Source organism: Micrasema longulum, unplaced genomic scaffold, assembly GCF_059751315.1.
Source record: "Micrasema longulum isolate JH-2025_06_02 unplaced genomic scaffold, ASM5975131v1 h1tg001354l, whole genome shotgun sequence".
NCBI classification, from domain to species: domain Eukaryota; kingdom Metazoa; phylum Arthropoda; class Insecta; order Trichoptera; family Brachycentridae; genus Micrasema; species Micrasema longulum.
Genome location: NW_028278540.1, coordinates 234,518 through 262,084, shown reverse-complemented (window position 1 = coordinate 262,084; position 27,567 = coordinate 234,518). Strand labels below are relative to the sequence as shown.

Here is a 27,567-nt window from a genome sequence, read left to right as displayed (position 1 = left end):
AATCACATGCATCGTTGTTCTACGATCACTAAGATCAATTCAGTATCAAAAATTCCTGACACATCACATATTTTTTATTTACAATATTTTTGTTAATGGTGCTGAAATAGTAATTTGGTTTTTGCTATATAAATGTTCAAATCTGCTGAAGGAATCAGGTTAGCAATTTTAATAGTTAACAAAATTAAAATCATTGGAATGTGCAATATGAGAGATGCAATTACAGTGAAAACCCGCACTCAGATCGCTACTTATTCATTATATATTATTTAACAGTTTTGCCATAAATTTGTTGATGACTTAATAATAAATGTTTAATGCACAAAATATCCTTATAACACAACTAATGTTCATCCATAAAAATATAAAATGACATATAGAGAAGGTGGACAATCATTTAGTGTGTGCCAAATGCATCTAGGTGCCATATGTATTACAATGACTACAGTTTGAGCAAATATCTTTAAGATGGGTGTAATCTTTTTTAAAACTGAAAATATTTTAAGCATAAAACTTAAAAGACGATAAAGTTCAAATATAAATTTAACCAATATCCTTTAATAACTTTTTCCCTACGTAGGTAAATGTGTGTTCATAAAAAAATAAATATAATATTTGTAGATGTACTGATATGAATGCAAAAAAGGCTGAAAATCAAAATGAATAGTGCTACTAAATGATGGTAATCTTTCTAAAACTTTTCAGAGTTTACAAGCGAGATCTCAAACATGACTTAGAATTAAGAGCACATTAAAACTATGTAGAAAATATTGTGCCAATAATGTAGGTACGTAATGTTTCGATAAAAAATTAAATTGAGTAAGAAACATCTATGATTACATATCATCAGAATCATCATAAGTCGGTGAAGCGGGAGAATAATTTGGTGAAGTAGGAGAGTAGGTGGTAGGTCCTGCAGGGGTGGGGGAGTAGGCTGGAGAGGACGGGGAGTAGTTGGGGGAGGTGGGAGTGTAGGTGGGGGAGGTAGGGGAGTACTTGCTAGACGGGGAGTAGGCCGGGGACGAGGGGGAGTAGTTGGGCGAAGAGGGGGAGTAGTTGGGCGAGGAGGGGGAGTAGTTGGGCGAGGACGGGGAGTAGCGGGTGCTGGCCGTGTGCTGAGGGGACGAGTACGCCGGGCTGGACGGGGAGTACTGGGGGCTAGTGGGCGAGTATGTGGGGCTGCCTCCCGCAAAGGACGGGGATGTGGGCGAGTAGTTGGGGGTCGTGGGGGAGTACTTGGGAGACGAGCCCGAGTAGAAGCTCGGGGATGTGGGAGAATAGTGTGGAGAGCTCGGGGAGTACGACGGGCTGGAGGGAGAATACGGGAGGGTGGTGGGAGTGTAGTTGGGAGAGGACGGAGAGTAGTTGGACGAGGCCGGGCTGTAGGCGGGACTGTTGGGCGAGTATCCGGGGGATGCGGGGGAGTAGGCTGAGGATGTCTGGGGGTACACCGGGCTGGCAGGGGAGTAAACGGGGCTGGTGGGTGAATAGGAGGGGGAGCCGGCCACGTAACTCGGGGAGGCAGGGGAGTACCGCGGGGACGTAGGGGAGTAGGAAGGGCTCGAAGGAGAGTAGTGGGAAGAAGAGGGAGAGTAATGCGGAGAGTTTGGCGAGTACGGTGACGTCGGTGAGGGATTGGGGTAGCGAGGTGAGGAAGCGGAATACCCAGGCGAAGCCGGCGAGTACACGGGGGAGCTGGGGGAGTAGTTTAGCGAGTAGCGAGGACTGCAGTTGGGTGAAGTTGGTGTAATGCTGGGGGAAGCTAGCGCAAAGTGGGGGCTAGTGGGAGAGTAATGCGGCGATGCACTCGCAGGTGATGGAATGTACATGGACGGTCCGGGGGATCCAGGGGAGCCAGGCTGTGGAGACCAATTGTTGTATGCTGGAGACATACCAGAAGCATCCGATGCTCCAGACGGAGAGAACGATGGACCTCCTGGAGTCATATTGCTGCCAACTAAAAATTAAATGTTATGGAACATTAAACGGGTAAATTCAATGTAAAATGATTATTTCATGTAAGTATAATTAGACTATGAAAAAAATATTCCACAAGTACTTTTAAGTTTTGATTTCAGATTTAAAAGGTACAATATATTATTTTATTGTTCTTACATACGTAACATATCAATAAATCGCCAAAAATACTTACATTGTGCCGGAGACCACATGCTGGTGCCAGCACTGTAGGCCGGTGTGCCCTGAACATTCCAAGGGCTATGGGGAGTGAGAGAAGGTGTACCAAAATACATACTTGCTCCCAAACCAGTCCCCATACCTCCCATCTCCATACCCCCTTTACACTTTTCTGCATCCAATAGAAGATCAAAGCAGCCTAATAATAAATACAAATTCAATCAGAATAACACACTTTGAAAAAATATTACCATTGTCAAAAATTATATTTAAAAAAAAAATTACCTGTTCCCATTCGAGGCAATTGTCCCATGATGATATTTTCAGACACTCCCCTCATAGGGTCCACTTCAGCATGGCAGGCGGCATCCATAAGCACATCCACTGTTTCCTCGAAGGAGCATCTCATGAGTGCTCCAGTGTCCTGCCTGTTGATACCGTGACGGGTGATGGCCATAAGATGACCCTTGGCAGTCATCACGTCGCACAGTAAGGCCAAATGGCGGTAGTTTACGTAAAGGCCGTAGAACTGCAATACTGTGTTCATTTCTTTTTCCACTGATTTTCGCACGGCTTCTATTCCCAGTACTTGGAAAATTTCACAAATGTCGTTACTAAATGTACGGACTGGATCAACATCTCTTTCAGACAAGACTTTCATCATGGAGGTTCCGTCTGTTTCAAGTAACCATTCAGCGATAGCTTTGAATTCTCCCGAATCTGTAATAACGATTCGCTTCTTACTGTCAGTTTGCGGCAAGTGCATGTATACTTTTCCAATGGCTTCGATACCTTGCAATGTCATATCTGAGAGCATGTTAGCTTCGATACAACGTAAGAACATATCGTCCTCCATTTTATCAACTGTCTCTTCTTCATTATCTTGGAATTTATTTTCTTCACTATTCATAATTCGTATACGTAAAACTAGTTTTTCCGCATTATCATCGTTAAATATGCAGTTTAAGTCGTCCCCAAACCCAGCATTAATTTTTTCAGCAATTTGTTCCATAGTTAACTTCTTATCTGTCATTCTCTTACGATCCAATTCTATCCTGAGGAGCCATGGGGATATTTTAGTTGGATCAAAATCGGGCATTTCGTAGTAGACATTGACGAACTCTTGATCTTCTGAAATTACAGTGTTTTGGGGATCTGGATCATAATAAATAGCAGTGTTGGCTGTGACTTTCCTAAGTGTAGTGTGTTCTAAGCGACAAAGAACATTCTTGGCTTTTTCTGCATCACGGGCTGCTCCACCCGTCAAGAAAACAGTTAGAGAAGGAGCCTTTGGTTTTTTGGAAATATTAATGATTTCTTTCAAACGGGGTACACCCAAAGTTACGTTTTTAGACGACACACCGGCAAAATGGAAAGTGTTCAATGTCATCTGCGTTGCAGGCTCTCCTAGAGACTGAGCAGCCAGAGCTCCAACCATTTCACCAGGATTACACTGCGCTTGTTGGAAGCGAGTTTCAATTTCACCAATGAGCCACTCAAAAGCCTCTGTTGAGAGTCTGAACTCTTCAGATACATATTTAGTACAAAGTGTAGCGCGAACCAGACATTGAAAGAGAAGAGTGGCATTTTCGTTAGCTTGCTTAGAGAGGCGATCATTACCAGCCACAATGATACACTTTTGTAAAAGATCTCTGACTCCTTGTATTACTTTGATTGGGCTGAGATCAGTAGGAAGCCTTTTATTGATGTGGAAAATCTTCTGTACATTCCAAATCATTCTCTGTAAATTGCAAGGTAGCACAACTTTAGATTCTCCTCCCGGGAAGATTTGTCTTAAGGCTTCGCGATCTTTACATAGCTGGTCCCATTCACTCTCCAGGTCAGCGATGACATACCCAGATTCTGTTAACTCTTTTATTATATCTTCTGTGAATATTCTACGCAAATACCTTTCATTTGAAGGATCAAATTTGAATTTCTTTTCAAACGCTTTATTAGATAACTTGATAGTGGGTAGACTTTGAAACTCCACAGTTTCCCCACATAAACCATCCTCACCGTATCTTAGCTGAATCAATTGTCCTACCGAATTTCGTACGGTGCCATCATAGTGAACCATTACAGACTCCATAGCCTTGATGAGCCTTCTCTGGATGTAACCAGTTTCAGCAGTTTTTACAGCAGTATCGATAAGACCTTCTCTACCTCCCATGGCGTGGAAATAGAATTCAGATGGTGTCAGACCAGCTAGATATGAATTTTCTACAAAACCTCTTGACTCAGGACCATAATCATCTTTAATGAAATGAGGCAGAGTTCTCTTTCTAAACCCAAATGGGATACGTTTACCTTCTACGTTTTGTTGGCCCACACAAGCAATAACCTGAGAGATATTAATATTGGAACCTTTAGATCCGGAAACCACCATAGCTTTGAGGTTATTATATTCAGTGAGGGATTTCTTGGCTGATCCTCCAGTTTTATCACGAGCATCATTGAGAATACGATTCACCTGATTCTCGAAAGTTTGACGCAATGTATTACCAGGTGTAGGCTCAAGTTCCATGTTGTGAGCTTTCTGAATTACTTCTATTACATCCTCCTTGGCTTTCTTAATAGAATTTTGGATTTCAATATATGTTTGCGGATCAGCAATTGTATCTCCAATACCGATGGAGTGACCTTCTAGGAGAAGCCAATTATTAACGACCGTCTGAATATTTCCGTAGAATCTACCTGCAGTTTCGTGTCCTAACTCTAGCATACAAATATGTAGAAGAGATCCAGCAGACGTTCCGAGTGTTTTCTTACATAAGATACCCATGATCAGTTCTCCGTGCTCCACCATAACTTTAGTGTCACCCGGAGAAATCCACTTATAAGGACCATCATCTTCTTCATCGGGGTGTGTGGAATGGGTTCTAATCATGTTGACATTTCCCGGAATAATCAAAGAAAATATTTGCTTTCCCGTCCATAGAGGTTTGGGTTTCAAAATACAAGGTTGCGGCATCTTTCCATTCCACGTTGGTAAAAACATGAGGATATTCATTATCTGTTCTTTCTCTATGAAAACATCACGTTTAGTCATTTTACGAACAGCAGTTAAAGTGTCTTGTACAATTCCCATGACAGGCTTATTAGCTTGGGGAGTGATGATCTGTCGAGGAGTTATGTGAATATTTTCCACCTCTGCTCTTGTCTCCATTGACTGAGGAACGTGTAGATTCATTTCATCTCCGTCAAAATCTGCATTATACGGTGAAGTGCAGCTAAGGTTCATTCGGAATGTAGACCAAGGAAGGACCTTCACCCTGTGTCCCATCATACTCATCTTATGTAAAGTTGGCTGACGATTAAAGATAACTAAATCATCATCACGCAGATGTCTCTCTACTTTGTAACCGCACTGTAAGTGCAGATCGGATGGTTTGGGATGGAACCGTAAGTCGATACGTTCTCCATTGTCTCGGACAATATACTTTGCCCCTGGATATTGGGAATTACCACGCCGAACTAATTCTTGCATTCTGTCAATATTAAAAGGTGTCACTAACTCGGGAAACGTAAGGTTTTGGGCTATTGACCTTGGTACTCCGACTTGATCGATTCGTAAATTGGGATCGGGAGTGATGACAGTTCTCGCGGAGAAATCAACACGTTTCCCCATGAGGTTTCCTCTGATGCGTCCTTCTTTTCCCTTCAAACGCGCTTTCACAGCTTTCAGGGGTTTTCCAGATTTCTGCATAGCTCTAGGCATACCAGGCATATCATTATCAACAAATGTCGCTACATGAAACTGTAGCATTTTTATGTTTTCTTGAATAACGTGAGCAGCGGCACCCGCTTGCTCGTTACGTACTAGCTCATTATTGGATTTAATAATATCGGAAAGTTTGTGGGTGAGATCGTCTTGATTCTTTGCTGCTCCAAACATTACTACAGCAGGACGCACAGAGAGTGGAGGTACAGGCATAACTGTGATAATCATCCAATCGGGTCTTGCAAATTTTGGGTCCATACCCAAAATGAAGCACTCTTCATCTGAAAGAAAAAATGTTTATTCTAGTATTTCTTATAATTAAAAAATATATATATATATTTGAATAAATCTAATTGAGGAATTAATTAAGTTACAATTTAATTTATGAGAATTTCGGCATTTACAAATTTTACCGACCTGTTATGTGTTTAAGTATTTCCCAAACACGTTCGGCACTAATTGTGATTTTCTTCTCCTGTGAATCTTCATTCACGTGTTTCCACTCAGCGGTGAGATCAAGACCGGCACGTCGGATACTGGGTTGGTAGTGACCGCAGCCTCCGTGTCCCGCAGCCCCCTTGCGCCCAGCGGGATCCTCAGCTCCCTCTGCTCCTGGGTCCATGTCTTCACCCCCTTCACAAATATTTTTTCCTTTGCAAAGATCATACACATATGCGAGTCGCTTCCTTGGCTGACCTTTTGATTTCATAACAACTTCTTTTATTTTGGGATTGGTCTGAAATTGAAAAATATATAATGTATCACGCGATTGTTTTTACTTTAAACAAAAATTACAGACAAAATTCATTTCGACTGTTTTCTCCTCAAAGGGCGAAAGTAATAAATATAGGTACATTTTAAATGTCGGCAGATATTTCTCACTAGGCATTTACAGGGCTAATGATCTCTCATTGGGGTGGAATTAGGCAATCATTTTTTTATTATCACATTTTGCATCACAACAGGCTAATCACAGTGGTGAATTACAGCACAGAATACCCAGCCTTGAGAAACCACTCATCCTCACTGAGAATTGAGCCGGGAACCTACAGTGTGTAAGTCGAGCGTCTTAAGTCACTACACCACGGAGGCTGCCTACACACATTTGGACATATTAATTGTATTTTTTTCTATAAAATGATTTAAAATTAAACGGTCACAGCTATAAACTTCAAATGGGGAGTAATATTAAATACTTACTGGGCTGACAAGCAGTTTAGAACAGTAGAAGCAAACACATCTTAATATTTTAATGGTTTTGGTAATGAATCCAATATGAAATACAGGTTTGGCAAGATCAATGTGGCCAAAATGCCCCGGACACTCGGTCATGTTACCAGCACATGTTTGGCAACGCGAGTTACGGTCAATTACTCCCTGGCGGGGGTCCATGAGCCCCCCTAACTTGGGCCGGCCTCCTTCCATCGTCTCAGGGAACCGGATCCCCCCCTCCGTAACAGACATCCGTCGCTAAAAGAAGAAACTTACTATTAATGCATAAATATAATTTTGATATCATAGAGTAATTCTATAACTGTAAAATATTTCTCTTTTTTAATACCGCGCTCTCTCACAAATCAGCCACTAAAAAACTGCTCGCAACTATCCAATTAGAGACAGTAAGGGATTATATTGCCGTGCAGAGTTTTTTTTAAAATTCATAATCAGCATTTGATAAGCTATAAGTGATTCCAACTCTTTTTTCACTATGATAACTGGAAGGTTGTAAATTAAATATCTACCCATGGAATTACATCAAGTTTTAAATAAATTGAACAAACCCATAAATTATTAAAATACTAACTAAAGTGCATTTTTAAAAATATATATTTAGCTTGGTCGTAAAAATAAATGATGTTTTTTTTTAAATTGTGTTTTAATTTAAACTGTTTATATTCAAAAGAAGTATCTACTATTAATTTTCCCCAAAAACCAACTAAAACGCAGAAAACCTTATGAAGGTTTTTTGCAGTATCTAGAGTTCAGACAATACAAGAAGGTACTTTTGACAGATTACAATAGTGTTGTGGCAGACTTTTTTTTTCATATTTCGATATCCATATTAAATAATTTTCAGATGGGGTAAATAGACACGGGTTTCCATGACTAAATAGCTTAATACGTAATAGTTCATCGTCAAAATTATCAGTAATAAGTTTTAATTGATTGTATTACAAACTCCTTCAAATGAACACCCACAATATAATTCATTATTCGATATAAAGTCAATATTGAGGATCGATAGTGAAGTTTTCTGGTGGTACGTCACTATTGCGGCGACTCAACATTAAAGTACGGCATTTGTTTCCTACACTAAACTGTCAATATTTACAGAACTTTATGAGCGTGCAAACGTCAAGTCGGCTGTTGACTGTAGAATAATTTTGGGGTAAATTTCTGTCTGTAGCAACTGATAAGAATTTGAAAAACTTGATTTTTTGAATGACTTACATGACACACTTTTTCTTCACTTTTAATTGTCATCATCAGCCTTATGAAATATAAAAAAATTGAAGTTTTTACCAATATTATTGCTATTTACTCGTTTGAAAAGTTATTTGCGTTTTTCTCAAGAGTGGATTTTTTGTGACTTTTTTTACTATATTGGAACGAAAAGTATTTTGATACAGGATGCGGTATAGGGATTGCACAGCAGTATAGTGCATGTATGCAAAATATGAGCAAAACTAAAACAGTTTTTACTGTGAAATTTGTAGTTGCACAATGTGCAGATTTATTTTGTGTTTCGAGTAAAAGTATCTTTATTGATCACAAAACGGTAAATTGCCTCGCTCCAGTCTAGAAGACGATCTCTGCATTTGACATACAATCATATATGAATACTGGTGAATTACAGAGGTTGATTTTGTGCTTTGATGTAGTAAAAAAAATGGCAAATTATAGTAATTGTTGGATAATCGAGCGGCAGATTACTAAGAGAGAACTGGAATATACTGTGTCCAGATGAATGAAGAATAAAGTTATGTGTGTGAAATAGAACCAGAACCCTGGACGAGTGTTTTTAAAACGATGGCTACTCAGGTAAAAATCCTCGTTGTGTAATGATTTACCTATTCACTGGCCATTCTTGAGGTCTTAAGTTCGATTCCTGACAGAGTAAAAGTGAAATATTACCTTTAAAGGTGGTTTAATATTGCGATATTTAATTGTTCCTGGACCGGTACGTCAAGCCTAATACCAATTGCCTTACCTTCGATATAACAAAAATGAATTGAGCGAGATCATTACATCTTGATGGACTAGAGGACATGTTATCCGTCTTGTAGAGTAGTGGTTATCACGTTTGCCAACCACGAAAAAGGTCTCGGATTAAATTCCCGGCAAGGTCGATGTTTTGATCAAATTCATAATTTTACCATTGTAAATATCCATATTCTTTTAATTCCAAAAATAATATTTTTGGTACATCATAGCAATATTTCATAGTCCCTGAACTTTGGCATTTACAGGGCCTATGACCTGACATTGGCTGATTTAAGTTCACTAGATCAAATTCATAATTTTACCAATTTTACAAAAAATTGATTCACAAAAACAATAGTATTTTATTAGCACCGTAACAGACAAAAAGGCTTAACTTCAGTTGTGAATTTCAAAATAAATCATCCACGCTTAAAATAAAAGACCCATTTGAATAATTGTGTTCCCATCTCTTTAAACATTTAAGCCAGTAAAAATAGTCGAGACATGTGACGATTTTGTCAAATGCTAACGATAGGAAAGGGTTGAACTTAACACAAAACTAAATATGGGTAGGTAAAAAATACATACAATTTATGATTTACTTACATAGCACATTTTTATGCATAAATTATCTCATTGGCGCATCACATTATTGTTAATAATGGCTTGTTCATGATGTTGTGAAATAAATAGGAACTGAACTCTCATAATAGAGCGGCATTGAAAAATTAACCACGGTTTACAAAGTTCATAAGGAAAGTTAAAAAACCCACGTGTCTATTATTTAAACGATTGCTTAACCAAAAATCCAATTCAATAAACCAATCGAATTTTCAATAGGTTACTAGAATCATTGTTTTGAAAAAAAAAATGGGTACAGTAAAGATTTATAAAAGAAGCCATGAGCACAAAGCGTGAAACGTAGAAGCCACATAATATAATTAAAAAGGTTATATTTATAATAAAATTGGGGCGCTTAAATATTCGTAAAATATTCTCATCAGTTATGAGATATCCTGTAGCACAAACATCTGCTAAAAGTTTTAGTTGGTAAGCTTTATCCGCACATTTGTCAAGCACATAGGTACACAGCGTAAACACATCTATGGGTCATCCATATTACGTACGGTTTGGGCTAATACGTAAAATTTAGATCGCGATTCGATTGATTAGAATTTTAAATGGAGGTATTTATATCTTATTAACATATGACTTACGATTTCATCTGGAGCTAAAATACCAAATTGAACTCTTTTTACTTGGCGCACGGGCGCCTTCGAATCACTAGCAGCCATTTTGTGACCGAACTGACCATAGAGAATACATATTTTTTCTATTATTCTTTTTACCATAGAAAACCGTATTGTTGGTTGGTATAAATCCGTTGACAAAGACAATTTTTACCTAAATAAGATAGGGCTGCGAAACTATTTATAGATCATCATGGTGGGACGTGGGACGCTTGAGGTGGGCTGGCCATATAATTAAAATGGACGACGAAAACCCCATAAAACGCCTAACTCTCTCTGCGCCACAGGAACGATGAACACCAGGAAAGCCCAAAATGCGATGAATGGACTGCATCAGCGCAGATATTACAATATTGAAAGTGAGGAACTGGAGAGGAAGGGCAGCAGACCGGCAAGAGTAGAGAAAACTCCTAGATTCAGCCAAGGCCCACCCAGAGCTGTCGAGCTTATGATGATGATGATTTGTTCCTAAACTATTTTTAACATTATTTAGTTGCTCGCGAGTTCCGAAACCACCATGGAAAGAATGTATACACCGGAAACTCTTTTTCAAAACAAAGAAGCTATCACGCCGTTTCCCGTAAGGGTAGGCAGAGATGATAGAACGTCATATCACTCTGTATTTGCATACATATTTCGCTTCCTCTACATTAATACGTACATTTTCTTTTGCCATGTCCATCTACAAATATTTGTTGGATTTGATCATGCCATGCCTTTCTAGGTCATCCTCTATTTCTGCATCCATCAACATTAAAAATGGCGCCATCTATGAAATGGTGACAAAACTAATGCTGAGCCACTCTGGCCTTAGAATATATTTTTTCCTATGGATTTTAGCAATAAACTTAAAATCAAAATTGACACTTGAGCCACTCTGGTTCTGATGGCCTCCATTTAGAGAGAAAATACGTGAATACGTTTGTATGAAGAAAAGTCGGACCGCGTTTCCTCTTAAGATTTAACATAATTAAGTATACTTAGAAAACTTTACTAAAAAATGTTTAGTAAAAACCGTTTGGATAAACGTAAAAAAGATGTTGTAATTTTTCATTGGTAAGTAGGTATACCTAGGTACTTGTTTATTATTTAGTTCTGGAATTCATACATTTTTTTGTATACGCATTCTAGGCGAATGCAACCCTTGTGATGGATAAAAAAAACATTTACGCTCGTAACTTTTCTTAAATCTTCTCCTAGCAAAGATGTACATTTATCTGAAAACCGCACGTAAATCAGTCAAATTCGCAAAATTTGTAAAATTTCGTAGAGCAAATATTTGATCCATAGAATTAAGAATAGTCCAGGAGCGTAGAATTATATTTGAATACATCGGACTGTGTCCAAAACCCCCCCTCTACTTTGTCCCCCTTTCACCGCGGACATGCGTGAAGTGGCCGCGTAATGTTGCCAGATCGCGAAAAATATAAACACAACACAAGTGTAAGATACTTGTATTTAAAAAAAAAAAGCAACTTGTTAATTTCTCTAAAATTATATTGTACATGCAGAAACATTGATTACAACAACAAAGTAGATGAGTAAAGGTCATTTTATTAGAGTAATTTAATTAATGAACTTTGAATTTAAAAAATAAGAAATTTTTTATTTTACATAAAATGGATATGTTTATGTCATATTAAATAATATTTTATGTTTTAAAGATAATGTCTATCAAATGTCCACCACGGCTTTGTTTAATCCAAAAGGTCCAATTTTCATTAGTTCTCTCATTAGATGGGCAAAGTAGCGTAAAAAATTTGACTACCCTGGCAACACTAACAAAATGTCCATTTTGTTTTCTTTGAAAATCTGACGGATAGAAAAATAATTGATTTTTTAAGTACTGCATTTGCTACTTACACAGGCATTTGTTACTTACACGTGTATTTGCTACTTACACATGAAATGTGATCCCATCCAGTTTTTTTTAAGATCCCAGCAGTATTTTTACACTTTAAAAGAACACAACACGGCATAGTTGAATTCAAATCGGGAGTTGCGTACTGAGCGACGTCTACAAAGAAACTAATGGGTCAAAATGTAAAACTACTCCTTTAAGAGTAGTTTAGTCGCCTTCTGTTTGATGCGCGTATGTGGTTTCTGGACTATTCGTAATTTTATTATTTGATCCATACATCCTCTTCCATTCGTAAAACCGCTCTATATATTCCATATTCTATCCTTAGTAACTTTTTTACTCTTTCTGTTTTACACGTGGTGTAATGACTAAAATGCTTGATAAATTTGTCTAGCACTCGAATATTATCAGGAATTTTCACTAACAAACTTAAATGTTTAACAATAATTCTAATAAATTAAATTCTTTAAGGGGAGAAAATATTAGATAGGTTAGGGTATAAGTAGTGATGATCTAAGGGTTGAAAAATAAGGGGACAATTTTTTTAAGGTTAATTGTTTTTATAAAAAATAAATAGTTGACAGTAAAATAAACAATGCACTTATATAAAACAGTTTTGGGTTAAATTTGGGATTGCGTGCAAATACATTTTTTCAGGTGTGATGAAAATTTATATTTTGTAACAGAAGCAGAATTGTAAGAGTTTTCTGCCAGTTTGCTTAATTAATCAGTGATCCAAGGCTCGATCCAACATTATATTAGATAGCAATAAATTTGAATAACCCAACTCTTTGTAGACAAAAGGAAAATTGTATGGCATAAGTTAAAGAATTTGATATAGTGTTGTTTAAATGTATTATAATTTTATCCAAGTATAAGTAATGATAATTATAGTTAATGGCAATGAAATTTTAACAAATCGCTGTAGAAAAAAAAAGTCATTTTTTTATTATTAAGTTATATCAGTTAGGAATGAAATCAGTGTCTATGTGTAATTAAGGTACTTACATTAAACCACATAAAAAAAATCTACATATATTATCTGATCTCCAATTATATCCTTCACCTGTGCCCATTTACGTGGTTTCATAGCAAAGTTACAATATCATTTTTAAAAAAGAACCTTATTTACTAAATCACAGTTTATGCTTTTGATTATTGCCATTAAGTGCGTCATTGTGACGACGCCCTTTGCCGGCCGCCGGAACATTTCTTTCATCCCATAAGGTTACGCCATCACAAGCACAGATTTTTTTACTGTTTTCGAAAAGTCCAGCAGATCGAGCAATTACGCCACACACTAGCCTAAAAATTAAATAAAAAATCAGAAATACTAACCAACATTTAAATGCAGACTGGTAATTAAACCTATTGTATAACTTCACAAATAAAAAAAAAACATCTGAACTTTGAATATGTATATTGACACACATGAGTTTAATATTAATTAGAACGCAAGTTTCGGGTATTCAAAATTACTCATCATCAGGTGTAAATATAAACTCACCCAATGATGGCAGTGGCGGTACTTCCATAGAAGCCCACAAGCTTTGCACCTTATGCATATTTTCACAAGATACTGCTTATCTTTATGATTGTCATAACATGCCTTCTGGGTGCTCCGTAGACTGTACTACTGAAGTGAAGAAAGCATACGTCATGTTTTCACACAAGTGGATTAAAAAATATATATATGGGCTTGCCTTACTGGTAAACCCTATGCATGCCATTGGATGATGGGTAGTTCTGAATGCTCGAAACTTGTATTTTAATTAATATTAAACTTGTATGTGGCGTAAATAATACAAAGTGTTTTATTTATAATGTATTTCAAATGTTATTCCACAAAGTAAATTCTGAAACAATAAATAACATATCTGAAATTTGATTTAGGAATAAATCTTGATACATGAAAAGTGTAGAACAAATTTATTTTGAGTTACATTTAATTTTAAAATTCTGCCTGTATGTAGTTGACAAAATCAATAAGAACTTGGTTTCTAAATAGGTAATAACTTTTGTTTACATATCTTAATATATATATAAAGCAATGTTCTTATTTGTGTCTTCGATATACTAAATAGCTACTGGATTTGTGCGGGGTTTTTTTGCAAAATGATGAGCTTTGCCATGGGTAATTTTATAGCTCTTAAAATCTTCAATTTAATCTGTAGAAAAAAGTTAGGAGCGCAAATGTTTTATTCATAGACCACCGGGGCTGCATTTAACAAGAATGCATATGCTAAAAAATTGGGAGGATGTTATTTTTTCGTATATAAAAAAGTTTGTATTAGAATGTATACAAACAACATTAGTTTTTTATGGATCCACTAACCAAAACCGCCCATTGCACGTTTGTTGTTAAACTAAAAACCAAACTAAAACCAAACCAAAAATTTGGAACGCTTTTGTTCTATGTAACAGGGCTTAAGGGCTTCTCTAGAGAATTATTAGTCTGAGCATTTAATACATTTTTGAAAATCGTATTCCTACATAAAGTGCATATCTGTTGGTAAAAAGAGAGGAGATTGACATTTGCCAAAAGAATTCTAAATTTAAAAAAAATATATTTCAAGTTTCAGAATTCAATCATAAACAAGTACCTACATATCAATGAAAAGTTACACCATCTTTTTTACGTTTTTTGATTTGTTTTTTGATAAATTGTTTACTATGGGAACTAGAACCATCCCAAAAACCCCTAAAAACGCCCAGTTTTATCTGCTGTCTTCGGGCGCATGGTAACTATTTTTGAAAAACGCAAAACATACCGATACAGAAAATTTAATTCTGATACTGTATAAACAAAAAAAAAAACAAAATCGGTTTGGTTTTGAGGTGTGAAAAATGGGACAACGAAATGTCGATTTTGTCTATTTTAGTTAGACGGAGGAATCTGCAAGACAGTGACAGAAAATCAATTTTCAAGTACATCATGTCCTTACAATTTATGTAATCCGAAACACAAAAATAATCATGTATATGTACGTACCTAATTTAAACTAAATAAAATAATTAATATCAAACTTTCGACTGTGTTAATTTAATCTATATACGAGTATGTACTCAAATCTAGCAATAGCAAAGCATTGCCGGGTTCAACTCGTAAATTATAATTTAAAATAGTTTAAATGTTTATACAACTTACTTTTTAGAATAGTCTTCAGTTGCTATTGCAAGCGAGCGACCCACTAATTCCTTAATCTAAAAAGAAACGAAATTGTTTTTATTATACTATATTATTTTTATCTGTTATAGGCAGGCAGCCTTTGCTGGTGTTTCTATATCTCGTTTACTGCTTTTTGTTTGCATTCTTTCTCCTTCAAAAAACCTATAAACAGTTTTTGAACTAGTTTCTGGAACTATAAATAGTTCGAGAAATAAAACAGACTATGCGTAAACTTTTTGGGTGCATTCAAAGTGGCATGTGGCTTAAAAAAATGTAAAAGATTTTAAAATCTTTTCTCAATTCTTGGTTATTCAAATATTGTTTAACAGCATGAAATAGATTGGCTTTGTAAAATAAATTAGGTAAACTTTTCGACAAATATTATAACTTTGTAAATATGTCAAAGCTAGGATGTAAAAGTTTTTAAAAAATATTTTTGATAGACTGATGAATTTTAAAGCAAGAATTTGTGTAACAAAATAAGTTACGCATATTACATATCTTTTGTTTCTTGCTTATTACAGAGATTGGCTGTTAGATTACTGCGCATCATAGTCATCTGTATCAGAGGTGGCCAACCGGTCCTTCACCATTGACTTGTCGATTGTAGCTATTAGGCGAGAAAGAAAAAAAAAAGTTTTGAAAAGATGAAATCATTTCAGATCCAACTAACTACCATTTATTTAGTTTTATGGCACACGTAAAAAAAAAGATTTTTTAATTAAATTTATAGGTCTGTTTTTTTTTTTTACACCACAATAGGCCAGGAGGCCCAATCACAGTGGTGAATTACATCACAGAACACTCAGGCTTGAGAAAAATCACATTTAATTTTTGTGTTCTCATCGGGAATCGAACCCCGAACCTTCCGTGTGTGAGTCAAGCGTCTTGACCACTACACCACACAGGCCGCCTGATGTTAAAATTTTATAAAAGAATACTGATTCTGAATTCTGTTCGTGCGGATAATGAATACAGTTCTGAGTGTGATATAGAACCAGAACTCTGGACATATGTTTTCGACTTAATGGCTTCTCTCAGGTGAAAATCCCGAAAAAAATTATCAAGAGGACACTTCATAGTGTAGTAGTTGCGCATTCGCTTACCACACTTGAGGTCCGAGGTTTGATTCCCGGCATGGTCAATGTGAAATGTTTATTTTAAATGTGATTTTATACTGCAACACTCCAGTCTCTGGACTGGAACTGTAAGACTGATCACCCCACCTTCATGTAACGCATGATCGAAATACGCAGCACTTGCTGTTCCATTACACTGCTCAGTGCATCATTAGGTGCTAATAGAGGTATGATGATTGGTAGATCGCATAGACTCCAGACAGTAAAAAGTAGACCCTGGGTCTAATCAAGTTGGCCAACTCTGATCTATAAACTGTATTTGATTTACTAGAAAACTTCATTATTAAGTATTGTTTTATCTATTCCTCCAATATAAAATAAGTTTATGAGTTAAGTTGAAGGCACATTTTATAGTGACAAGTAAGAGGATGTGTACCTTCAATCCAGGAACAATGAATTTAAAAGTAGCTCTGCCATTTGATTCAGCTGTTATATTTCCAAGCTCTCCTGCTGGTTTCCAAATAGGTCCTAGAGAATCACAACCCTGAAAGTGAAATCATACAGTTACATATATAAATCACTCAAATGGAGTTACCAAAGTATAGTAAAAAAACAAAGTTTTAACCTTTAATTTAATATGTCAGTTTAGTAAGTTTCTTTGGGTAAATACATAACATATATCTTTATGTACTCAAAAATATCTTAGAAAAACGAATTAAACCTGTGAAATATCACCTGCGACGTGGACATTGAGATTATGCTTTCCTGGAGGTAAGCCATCTATAGTTCCATCTATTAAGCCGCTGTCATTTGCACCCCCAGAAAGACGAATAATACCTTTTGATAAAATGCCTTCCATCATTGCTACAGCTGTTCCACCTTCTAAAATAATTATATTAAAATTATTACATTACAACATTTATCAGACTTTTTTATTTTGGAGATATTGCAACCACTGACGTATAATACATTGACACATTATTTCCTTACTTACTGCATCACAAATTGAGCAAAAATTGAGATACAAATTTATTCAAAAATTTAAAAAAAAAAGAGATTGCAAAATTCATGCAAACATTTGGGAGTATTATTTTGTGAATTCAAACCTCCAAATCCTTGAAGTACAGCTCGGGATCCAGTAATTTGTTGAATTAATTCACCAGCAACACTGCAGGGCAAAACAGTTTCAACCACAACTATTTCATTTTTAAAAACTTCAGCCTGTAAAAGCACAAACATTTTTGTTTATTCATTTATTCACTGGGCTTTTACAAAAGATATATTTGCACATGGTAAAATGCTTTGATTCTATTGATTCATAAGGCAATCAAAACTTTTCGGTAACATGATTTGAATTTAGGAGTTCTTTTTAATTTTTTTTAACATGTTTTGGTCGAACCAACAGTTGCCAAATTGAGTTAGTTAAGGCCTTTATAATATCAATGAGAAACATTTTTTATTTTTATATCAAATTTAAATGTAAAATGCTTTACATACATGTGATATGTCAGGCAGTTTCAATAGGGTGTCTTTCAATTCTTTACTATCCCCAATGTTCTCAACCATAAACTCCAACTGAAACAAAAATGATTAATACATTATGGTAGAAAAATAATTACAAAAGTGCTAGAATTTTTGGAATATTACGTTTTTCATCTAATTAAAATTTACCTTCGAGGATGCCATATTTCATTGAAGGTTTTTATATTAACATTTCATATTCACAGTCTTGTGATATAAATAAGTATAAATACGGAAAATTAATGTTTTTACAGCGTATAAAATATCAAAAGAAATATTAAAGTCATAAACTGGAACACACGAAATAATTTAGAACTTTACAAAAATTATCGTGAGGTACTAAATTTATTTAGTAATCACAAAATTTCGGAGTTTTGAAGTTCAAAGTCAGATGTCAAAGTCAAAGTCACAGACAGTCACAGCGTGGTCACAGACTACAGATATCTTGTCTAAGTGAAGTATAAATTAACATAGAAAAATTAACAAGACTATATTTACGGCACTGATGTTAGTGTTGTTCATTTATAAATAATCGGTGTAAATATTTTGAGTATTTCAAAATTCTAGACGAATTCTGGAATTTAACCCTCTTAGGATTTTATTTAAAGAGACCAATAAATCAACAGAGACGAAGGAATTAACATTAATGTCTTAACCGAGATGAAGGTAGGCATTTACAACACGACTTTTAAAAAAAGGAATAACCCGCCAAGCCTCTATTCAAGAGAGTTGTCAGCAGGTAGGAAAGAAAGGATATGAAATGAAATTATGAATCACACCACAACATCCAGAAATTTGAGAAAAATCTTCGTTGGATTTTTTTTTATTGCAACTGGCGGAAATCGAACCCGCTACGTCAGCTTCGTAGTTTGCCATTTAAGCAATTGCGCTACGGCGCCTGTGTTTGTCTTACTTGTCATTGGCTGATTTAAGTCATCAATTTACACATTATGTAACTTCCGCAATTCAGGATAATGTTTGCGATTTCCACAAAACTGCGATTTTCAGAAGTTGTGTATACATATATGTGTATGTATTAAATTAAAGCAGGCGTGCTTTTACATTATTTGATACATTTTCACTATGAATGTTCAACGTGTGTATTGATAAGTGTATGAAAGAACTGAAAGACTTAAGAATGGGAGCAAAAATGAGTGATATAACTGTCAATTGTCTTTCATATGCTGATGATGCCGTGTGCTTCTTGCTAACAACATAGAGCAACTGTAATTATTAGTAACAAAGGTCTACGATGTATGCAAGAAAAGCGATTTGCTGATGAATATCGATAAATCGAATGTGATATATGGTTTTTGAAAGAAATTAAAGATTTAATGTAAAAACACTCTGTGGATGGGGTTGTACTAAAACAGGTAGAGGAATTTGTGTACTTAGGAAGTATGTTTACTAGGGATGGAATGATTGAGAAAGATATTGAAAGGAGGGTGAGTGCCGGGAACAGAGTGAACGGTGCACTTAAATCAATCTTGGCAAATAAATGTTTGTCGCAAGAGGCAAAATTAGCAGTTCACAACGGAGTTCTGGTCCTGACCCTGATGTATGGGAGCGAAGTATGGACTTGGAAAAACAGGAATGAAAGTAGGCTGAATGCTGTCGAGATGCGATCTCTTAGGTGAATGTGTGGTAAAACTATGTATGATAGATGCACAATCCGTACATTGTGTAAGGCTGAGATGGCCATTATCGATAAAACCAAGAAAGGAGCTCTGCGTTGGTTTGGACATGCAGAGTGAATGGACGGTGAAAGTACGGCTAAAAATATTTACATGCGAATGTTGATGGATGCAGAAATAAAGAAAGACCGAGAAAGACCTGGCATGACCAAATCTAACAAACACTTAAAGATGGACCTATTAAAAGTCGGAATAATCAGTGCGCGTGCATGATAAGATGTATGAATGTAGAGAAAGCGAGATCTGTTTGCAAAGATAGAGTGATGTGGCGTTCTAATACTCTCTGCTTACCCTTACAGAGACGTTTCCCAGGCGTAATGATTTGTTTGTTTGATACATCTTCGTAGACGACATTTATTAACTTTTTGGTGGTTTTTTTATAGTTTTATTCTTTATTATTATTTGTGTGATATACTATTCTTTTGAATTATGTAGTCTACTGTTAGACTTTGCCTGAAATAATTGTTTATTTTTAATTTCTATTTTACTTTTCATTTTTACCAAGCGTTTTTGCTATTTTTTATGTACGTCTTAGGCAGACCAAGAAATAGAACACAGTTTTAAACCAGTCAGTGTAATTATTTAAACCAGCCAACGACAGGCCATAAGCTCTGTAAATGCCCACATTTCCACATTCTCAAACGATTATTTCATCTCAATTGATAGAACATTCAAACATCTTTTGTAGAGACTTAATTTAAAAATGTTATTATAATTATTTGGTACCAATAATTTATTAATACTCTTCACAACCAAAGCAAGTTTTATTTTTCCAATGACCCATCGTAAAATATGGTGGTAATTTTTTGCCTTTTTCTTTATGTATTATTATTATTATTTTTAATTTGACACGGTTAACCGCATTTTATTGATTGTACACAATAACATGAAATTAAATAAACCTACTGGATTGGTACTAGTGATGATAAAATTAAAATCAAACAAATTAAATTAAAAATTATGTATTATACCAAACAAGTAGTTTATAAATTATCTAAAAGAAAAACTAAACATTTATTTTTTTAGCCGGTTATCGATGTTCGAATATTTTTGGCAGTCATTGCCAATTGCCAATTGTATTGCCAATTTTATGTCAGCACTATACCATAGATAGAATCGTCGATGGATTTAAAAAAATATATTGTGTCTGTGACAGGTGACAGCAATAATCTGCGGGTTTCAATTTGACAGCTGACAGTTCGCGATTCACGTTATTAGTTAAATTAATTAGTTTTTAAGGCTGCTATTTATCATTAATAAAAATAATTTATAAAAAATAAACGAAAATCAAATGAATGTCAGAGCTAAGGCCATTATTGGAACAATATTGGTTCTACACATCTCAGCATATCTGTTGAAACCATACGTTTTACCATCTAAAGAGTCTAGTCAGTCGGCGAAACTTTCCAAATATTTTGACAAGTAAACCTACATGCATCTACCCAAGCATTCGAACCTATTTTACACACTAATTAGGCGTTCGTGTGTTTCAAGTAAGTTAAACAACATGGAGAAACCAAAAGTTCTTATAACTAGACCGGATATCAGTGCTGCCGGCTTAAATTTACTTAAGAAAAAGTAAGTTATGTAATATTGGTACATTGAGTTTTTCTTAAAATTCTATTCTCAAAACATTAAGAATAGTCCAAAAACCGCTTACGCACATCAAACAGAAGGCGACTAAATTACTCATAAATGAGTAGGTTTAAGTTTTGACCCATTAGTTTCTTTGTAGACGTCGCTCAGTACGAAACTCCTGATTTGAATTCAATTATGCTGTGTTGTGTCCTTTCAAAGTGAAGAAATACTACTAGGATCTTAAAGAAACAAAGAAATGTATATATAACAAATGCATTACTTAAAAATTGAATTATTTTTCCATCTGTCAGATTGTCGAAGAAACAAAATTAACATTTCGTTTGTGTTGCCAGGGTAGTAAATTTTTTTACCCTGCTTTGCTCATCTAATGAGAGAACCAATGAAAATTAGACCTCGGATTAAACAATGCCGTGGGGGACATTTGGACGACATTATCTTTAAAACATCAAATATTATTTAACATGATATCAAAATATCCGTTTAATGTCAAATAAAATTTGTTTTATATTTTATGTTCAAAGTTCATTAATTCAATTACTCTCATTAAATGACCCTTTACTTATCTACTCTGTTGTGTCAATCAATGTATCCGCGTGTACAATAAAATTTTAGAGAAATTAACAGATTGTTTTTTTTTACCTTACATTTGTGTTATGATTTTTTTTCTCCCATCAAGCAACATTACCCGGCGACTTCACGAATGCACGCGGCGAAAGTGAGGTATAGTGGGGGAATTATTGGACACAGTCCAATGTATTCAAATATGATTCTACACTTCTTCTGGACTATTCTTAATTCTATGACTCAAAACTTGAATTGAAAATTACCAACTGAACTTCAATATTTTAAATTTCATTTCACACATGTGTTCTAGAATAATAGCCGTTCTCCGCAGCTCTGTAGGTTTACGAATACTTACTGCTAAGTACTATCAAGTACAAAACCCCAATATGAAAATTTAAATTAAAATATTTATTTCCCAATTTGTTTTAGTTGTGAAACAACTATTTGGAGCGAAAATACACCATCACCCCGTGAATACATATTGAAAAACATCAAAGACAAAAGCGCTCTGCTATGTTTTTTGACAGATAAAATAGATGCCGAGCTCTTAGATGCAGCAGGTTCCAGCTTAAAAGTTGTATCCACATTTTCAGTTGGCCATGATCATATTGATGTACGAGAATGTAAAAAGCGAGGTATAAGGATTGGATATACTCCTGATGTTTTGACTGAAGCAACAGCGGAACTAACGGTTACTACTAGTTTCTATATCTCTTAATTTATTTTATTTAAATCTTAAAGTAGGGCACACATATCATACATATTGTTATGTGTGTTCTAATAATAACATTACAAATATATTTAATTTATAAATTGTTTATCACATATGTCTTGACCATTATTTTAAATTTTGATATGTTTTTTTCTTCATAAATATTTTTTTCCATTTCGTAATACTTTTTAATTGCTTTAAATAAAATTGAATTTCGTGACTTTGCCTTTTTCCTAAATGGAAGTCTAATTTTGTTCTTTTCTCTAGTATTGTGATCGTGTTCATGCTGGTTCCGATCAATTTTTTTCCAAAATTCTGTTTTTTTATTAGAGTTTATAATTTTATGAACAAATATCATTGTATTGTAAAATATTCTTTGTTTAAATGTTAATAATTTCATTTCATTTACCATCGACTTTACCCTCGTATATCTGTTTTTTTTCAAAATGATTCTAAAGGCTTTATTTTGTAATACAGTTAGTTTATTTATGTTTTCTTTGTTTGATAAAAATAAAATGCTACTACAGTAGTTAACGTGTGGTTCAATAATTGCTTTGTAAATAGTTTTACAGGAGTCCTTATCAATAAATCTTCTGATCCTTCCCAAAATTGATATTTTTTTTGCAATCTTATTTATGACCATCTTAGCGTTTTGGTGAAATGTAAGTTTTGAATCCAACATTACACCTAAATATTTAATTTCAGTGACTTCATTAAGTTTTTCATTTTCTATTACAATTGATGGTGTAATTTCTATTTTTTTGTTTCCTATATTCATATATTTAGTTTTGTTAACATTTAATTTTAATTTATTAATCATTTATAATAGTTCAATGTTTTTATATTTAACAATATTTGAGTATGTCCAAGATTTGTAGACTATAGTCCTTAAAATATAGCTTGATTAGAATGACAGTTGTCAGCAAAAGTGACGACATAACTTTGTAGTGACTTCTAAGGAGTGATTTATATTGACACACGATAAATCATTCGTATCTGGCATGTTAATTTTTTTTTTAATACAATGCTTGCAACATAATTAAATAAAATCATCTTTGAAACTAAAAAAACACTTAAATAAACCTAATTATTAATGACGTTCTTACAATGTTATGTCATTTTGTAAAAATTTTAGAGATGGGACAAATTGATCAATGTAAATCGATTGAATAAAAAATAATTCATCTGTTGTTGTTCTTGAAAAAAAGTATTTAATGTCTTATTTTTTAGTAAATAATTGTCTTAAACACACTATAATAAGCTTGTTTTTGCATTTTTATATCAATTTTCAGAAACAGAGTTTCATGTTTGCATGAAAAAACTGATAAAATCGATTTGATCGGTACATGATAAGTGATCAGTAATTTCCCATCACTAGTGACATTAATTTGGCAGCTGTCATTTTAATCAAGCTATATTTTAAGGACTATAGTACTGGATTTAGCCCCCTAGGAAGCTTACATCAAATTTGCTATATATTACAATAGAGATGGATAACATTTTTGAGAAGTGAATATGGAGGTCTAGGCATATACAGGGCTTATGATCATTGGCAGGTTTAAGTGATCATTTATAAGTACCCTGTGCATTATTCACCATTCTGCCTATGTTTAAACATCCATATTTCTTCCATTTTACCATCTGTTTATTGTTGCCAAGTTAAAAAGTTGATACCTTCATTGATATGGGTGAGATTCATCCAAATCATTTCACCTACAAGGCCACCGGGTTGTGGTCCCATGGCTAGTGTCCCGGACTTACGGATCATAGGTCCGTGGTTCGAATCCCACTCTACCCCAACTGAATTCCCATTTTCTAATAGTGAATTATTACAACTCGTTGACAATGCTCATTAAAATGAAATATTTGAGCAAATCATAAAAACGCAAACATTTATTTTTAGAAAGAAAAAAAAACCTCTGAAAATCCTTTTGAATTTTTATACTTCTTTTTGGATCAGTTGGTTTGATCTAAAATATTCTGGTCATGGCCAAAGATTTTTATTCAAGTACTGGATTTTTATAAGCCCTGTAAATGCCTTGACTTCTATATTCCCTTCTCGAAAATGTTTTCCATTTCTGTTGTAATGTACATAAAATGTTTTTCTAATTGTTTATTCACTTTCTAGGTTGGTCTTTTGTTGTGTACATCTCGCCGTCTTATCGAAGCGCATAATGAAGCAAAATCAGGGGGATGGATGACTTGGTCTCCCTTTTGGATGACTGGACCAGGACTAATGGATTCCACAGTTGGAATTGTTGGGTTTGGCCGCATTGGTCAATCGATCGCAAAAAAGCTAAAAGCCTTCAATACTTCCAAAATTCTATATTATAACCGCTCCGAAAGAAAGGAAGAAGCTGTATCCATTGGCGCCCAGAGAGCTGATCTTTATAGTTTACTGAAAGAGAGTGATTTTGTTATATGTTCTTGCGCTCTCACGCAAGATACAACAAAAATGTTTAATAAGGAAGCTTTTAGTAAAATGAAGAGCACCTCTATTTTTATCAACACTAGTCGAGGTGCTTTAGTTGACCAAGATGCGTTGGTTGAAGCTTTACAAAAAGGAATAATTCGTGGTGCTGGACTAGATGTGACTTACCCAGAGCCCTTACCATTAGATAATCCTCTCTTTAAATTGAACAATTGTGTAATATTTCCTCACATAGGGAGTGCTTCTATCGAGGCTAGAACAGCTATGTCTGATCTGGCTGTCCGCAACATTTTAGCATGTATGAATAATGAAAAAATGCCTGCCGAGTTGATATTAAGTAAAAAGTGATATTTTTATTGTGATCCACTTTAAACCAAGAATGGGTTTCATTTTAAGCTTAAGCATTTCATATTTTTAATACCACATCAAGAAAAGAGATTTATTTATTGAGAAGCCCATGTATTAACAATAATTCGCAGGATATGTATATATATACAGGGTGTTCTTTAAACCCTGTCACATCCGAAACCACGATAATCAGTATGGGCAAGAAGACATATTGGCATATTTAAAAAATATTTAGAACAAAGAAAATTTGTAAAAATAAAATATTAAAAAGAACAAATAGTTGCTTACTTCTGATTAACGGTGTGTCAGACTCCCCCTCTCCCCTCCTCGTTTCTCCCCTGCAGAAGTTAGCAATCATTTGTTTTTTTAAATATTTTATTTTTTTAAATTTTATTCGTTCTAAAAATCTATTTTAATGTGCCAATATGTCTTCTTATTCATACTGATCATCGTGGTTTCGGATGTGACAGGGTTTAAAGAACACCCTGCATATATATATTTATTTTAGCCATGTATCCAAGCAAATTAGTGATATCATATCCATTATATGAATTACATAAAAAAATATTTTATGTTATTATATTCTTTAGCATTGAAATTATAAATCAATGAATATAAAAAAAGGCATCTAAAGGGGTTTTTTCATATGCCATCATCTAGCATGTTAATATTATTGATATTAACATTATTCTTGAAGGTTTTTTCTTGCTTAATTTAACTATTTTTCTATGATCTATCAATTCTATTACCATAAATGTTCGAGAGGTATATTTTGTTAATAAACACAAATTATAATTATATTTATTAATAACACATTTTCTCTAATGTACCCTTCCTCCCTTTCAATTCAATCTAATAATTTTATATCCTCGCAGAGAAGAAAAAAGTGGCAAATCTCACTGGCAGTCTCGATTACTACAAACTGGCTTGATAGTTATTAGCTTCCAATAAAAAACTATTTTTATTTTGCTCATGGAATTATATTTTAATTTTTTTCTGTCTCTGATTTGATAGTAAAATATGGGTACAGTATTCAACCTGCGAGTAAATTTAAAGTCAATGCATTTCCAAAAATGTGTAGTATAATATTTTACAAAACATGTATATTATAAATATTTGTATACTATTGAGTAAATACTAAAGGTACCATTGATCCCGGGATACTTATTGGTTTTTATTATTGTTACTTGTTATTAAAAAATTAAATTGCACACTTACATTTTTTACTGGATTTTTGTTTACTGGTACATTTTTTTTTTTAAACATTTTTTTTGCACCACAACAGGCCAAGAGGCCTAATTACAGTGGTGAATTACATCACAAAGCATCCAGGTTTGAGAAAAATCACATTTTTATTTATTGTGTTCTCACCGGGAATCGAACCCGGAACCTTCCGTGCGTGAGTCAAGCGTCTTGACCACTACACCATGGAGGCCGCCACGGAGTACTTGTGATTTGTATTTTTTTATAACCCGAGATTGCTCCATAGCTGCCATTGTGGCCATTAGCTGCACATTGGCTATGAGCTATGAGCTATGACCTGTGACCTAAAGATCATACTTTTATAAATATGATAGCAAGCTTCCAATCAAAACGATTAATTTTTGAGTTGAACATCTTATTAATAATCCTACTGAATGCTGTGAGCTGGCAAGCGGTCTCCCTTCCCCCCCTCTCGGGAGTGGACCCGCGACGCCTTATAATGTGTACGTTTTGTAATAAACATCAGTTTGCTCCAGAAACTTGGGTTGTGTGTTTCATTCTGATGCCCTACGCCCGCTCCAGACTTCGCACTTCGCTGCTGATTATCGCCTTGACTGCCCTGACTGCAATCGCCTGTCTGCACCAACACAGCCCGTTGGGAAGCCCTATTCAGGGCCATTGAGGTTGACTTAGCGGTCAGTGCTTTCTTTGTTCGCCAGGCTCCTAGGCCTCCCGTTTACGCTGAATAGGCTGATTGTGAGGATCCAGTGAGACGAAGCCGCCACACCACACCCCTACAACGAGCTGGTTACACTATAGATGTAAATATTCTATCAGTTTTTTGGATCAGAACCTTATTGTGGATAAAATATTGTTTTTTTAATCTACTGATATCAATTACATTAAAAATATTTTAAAATCATTAATATCCAGTCAATACCCTAGTTCTATAGGGGAATAACTCGAAATTTTTAGGTTTTGAGTTAATGATGCTAGACGGTAAAGAAACACTCCCTTTCCATATTTCATTAAAGAAATAAGTTGAATTTGCCTTATTTTTGGTCTGAAGTCG

The 27,567-nt window shown here is 34.8% G+C and overlaps 3 protein-coding genes across 6 annotated transcripts; 1 reads left to right on the top strand and 2 right to left on the bottom strand.

The window, feature by feature from the left end:
- Positions 1-86: 86 nt before the first annotated feature.
- Polr2A (RNA polymerase II subunit RpII215) lies at positions 87-10,391 on the bottom strand. The gene is made up of 6 exons (XM_088235296.1): positions 10,282-10,391; positions 7,061-7,330; positions 6,278-6,596; positions 2,422-6,141; positions 2,153-2,335; positions 87-1,957 (listed from the first exon to the last, which is right to left on the bottom strand). The coding sequence occupies exons 1-6, from the start codon at positions 10,357-10,359 to the stop codon at positions 837-839; spliced, it is 5,691 nt and encodes a 1,896-aa protein (XP_088091422.1). The 5' UTR covers positions 10,360-10,391; the 3' UTR covers positions 87-836.
- A 2,622-nt stretch (positions 10,392-13,013) lies between these two features.
- On the bottom strand, positions 13,014-18,416 carry Ccs (Copper chaperone for superoxide dismutase). Of its 2 annotated transcripts, none has more exons than XR_015823954.1 (7): positions 18,095-18,400; positions 17,921-17,998; positions 17,530-17,644; positions 17,159-17,305; positions 16,860-16,967; positions 15,324-15,379; positions 13,014-13,480 (listed from the first exon to the last, which is right to left on the bottom strand). XR_015823954.1 is itself a non-coding variant. In XM_088235292.1 (7 exons), exons 1-7 carry the CDS (start codon positions 18,107-18,109, stop codon positions 13,312-13,314), a joined length of 702 nt encoding a protein of 233 aa, XP_088091418.1. In that variant the 5' UTR covers positions 18,110-18,416; the 3' UTR covers positions 13,014-13,311. The 2 variants fall into 2 exon arrangements, 1 of the variants encoding a protein (XP_088091418.1); XM_088235292.1 differs by having other exon boundaries at positions 17,145-17,305; positions 18,095-18,416.
- A 2,361-nt stretch (positions 18,417-20,777) lies between these two features.
- Positions 20,778-27,034, top strand: LOC148275734 (glyoxylate reductase/hydroxypyruvate reductase-like). 3 transcript variants are annotated; one of them, XM_088235289.1, is made up of 3 exons: positions 20,778-21,216; positions 22,231-22,492; positions 24,642-27,034. In XM_088235289.1, exons 1-3 carry the CDS (start codon positions 21,071-21,073, stop codon positions 25,290-25,292), a joined length of 1,059 nt encoding a protein of 352 aa, XP_088091415.1. In that variant the 5' UTR covers positions 20,778-21,070; the 3' UTR covers positions 25,293-27,034. The 3 variants fall into 3 exon arrangements, with proteins under 3 accessions (XP_088091415.1, XP_088091417.1, XP_088091416.1); XM_088235291.1 differs by having other exon boundaries at positions 20,780-21,131; XM_088235290.1 differs by having other exon boundaries at positions 21,078-21,234.
- Positions 27,035-27,567: the final 533 nt, after the last annotated feature.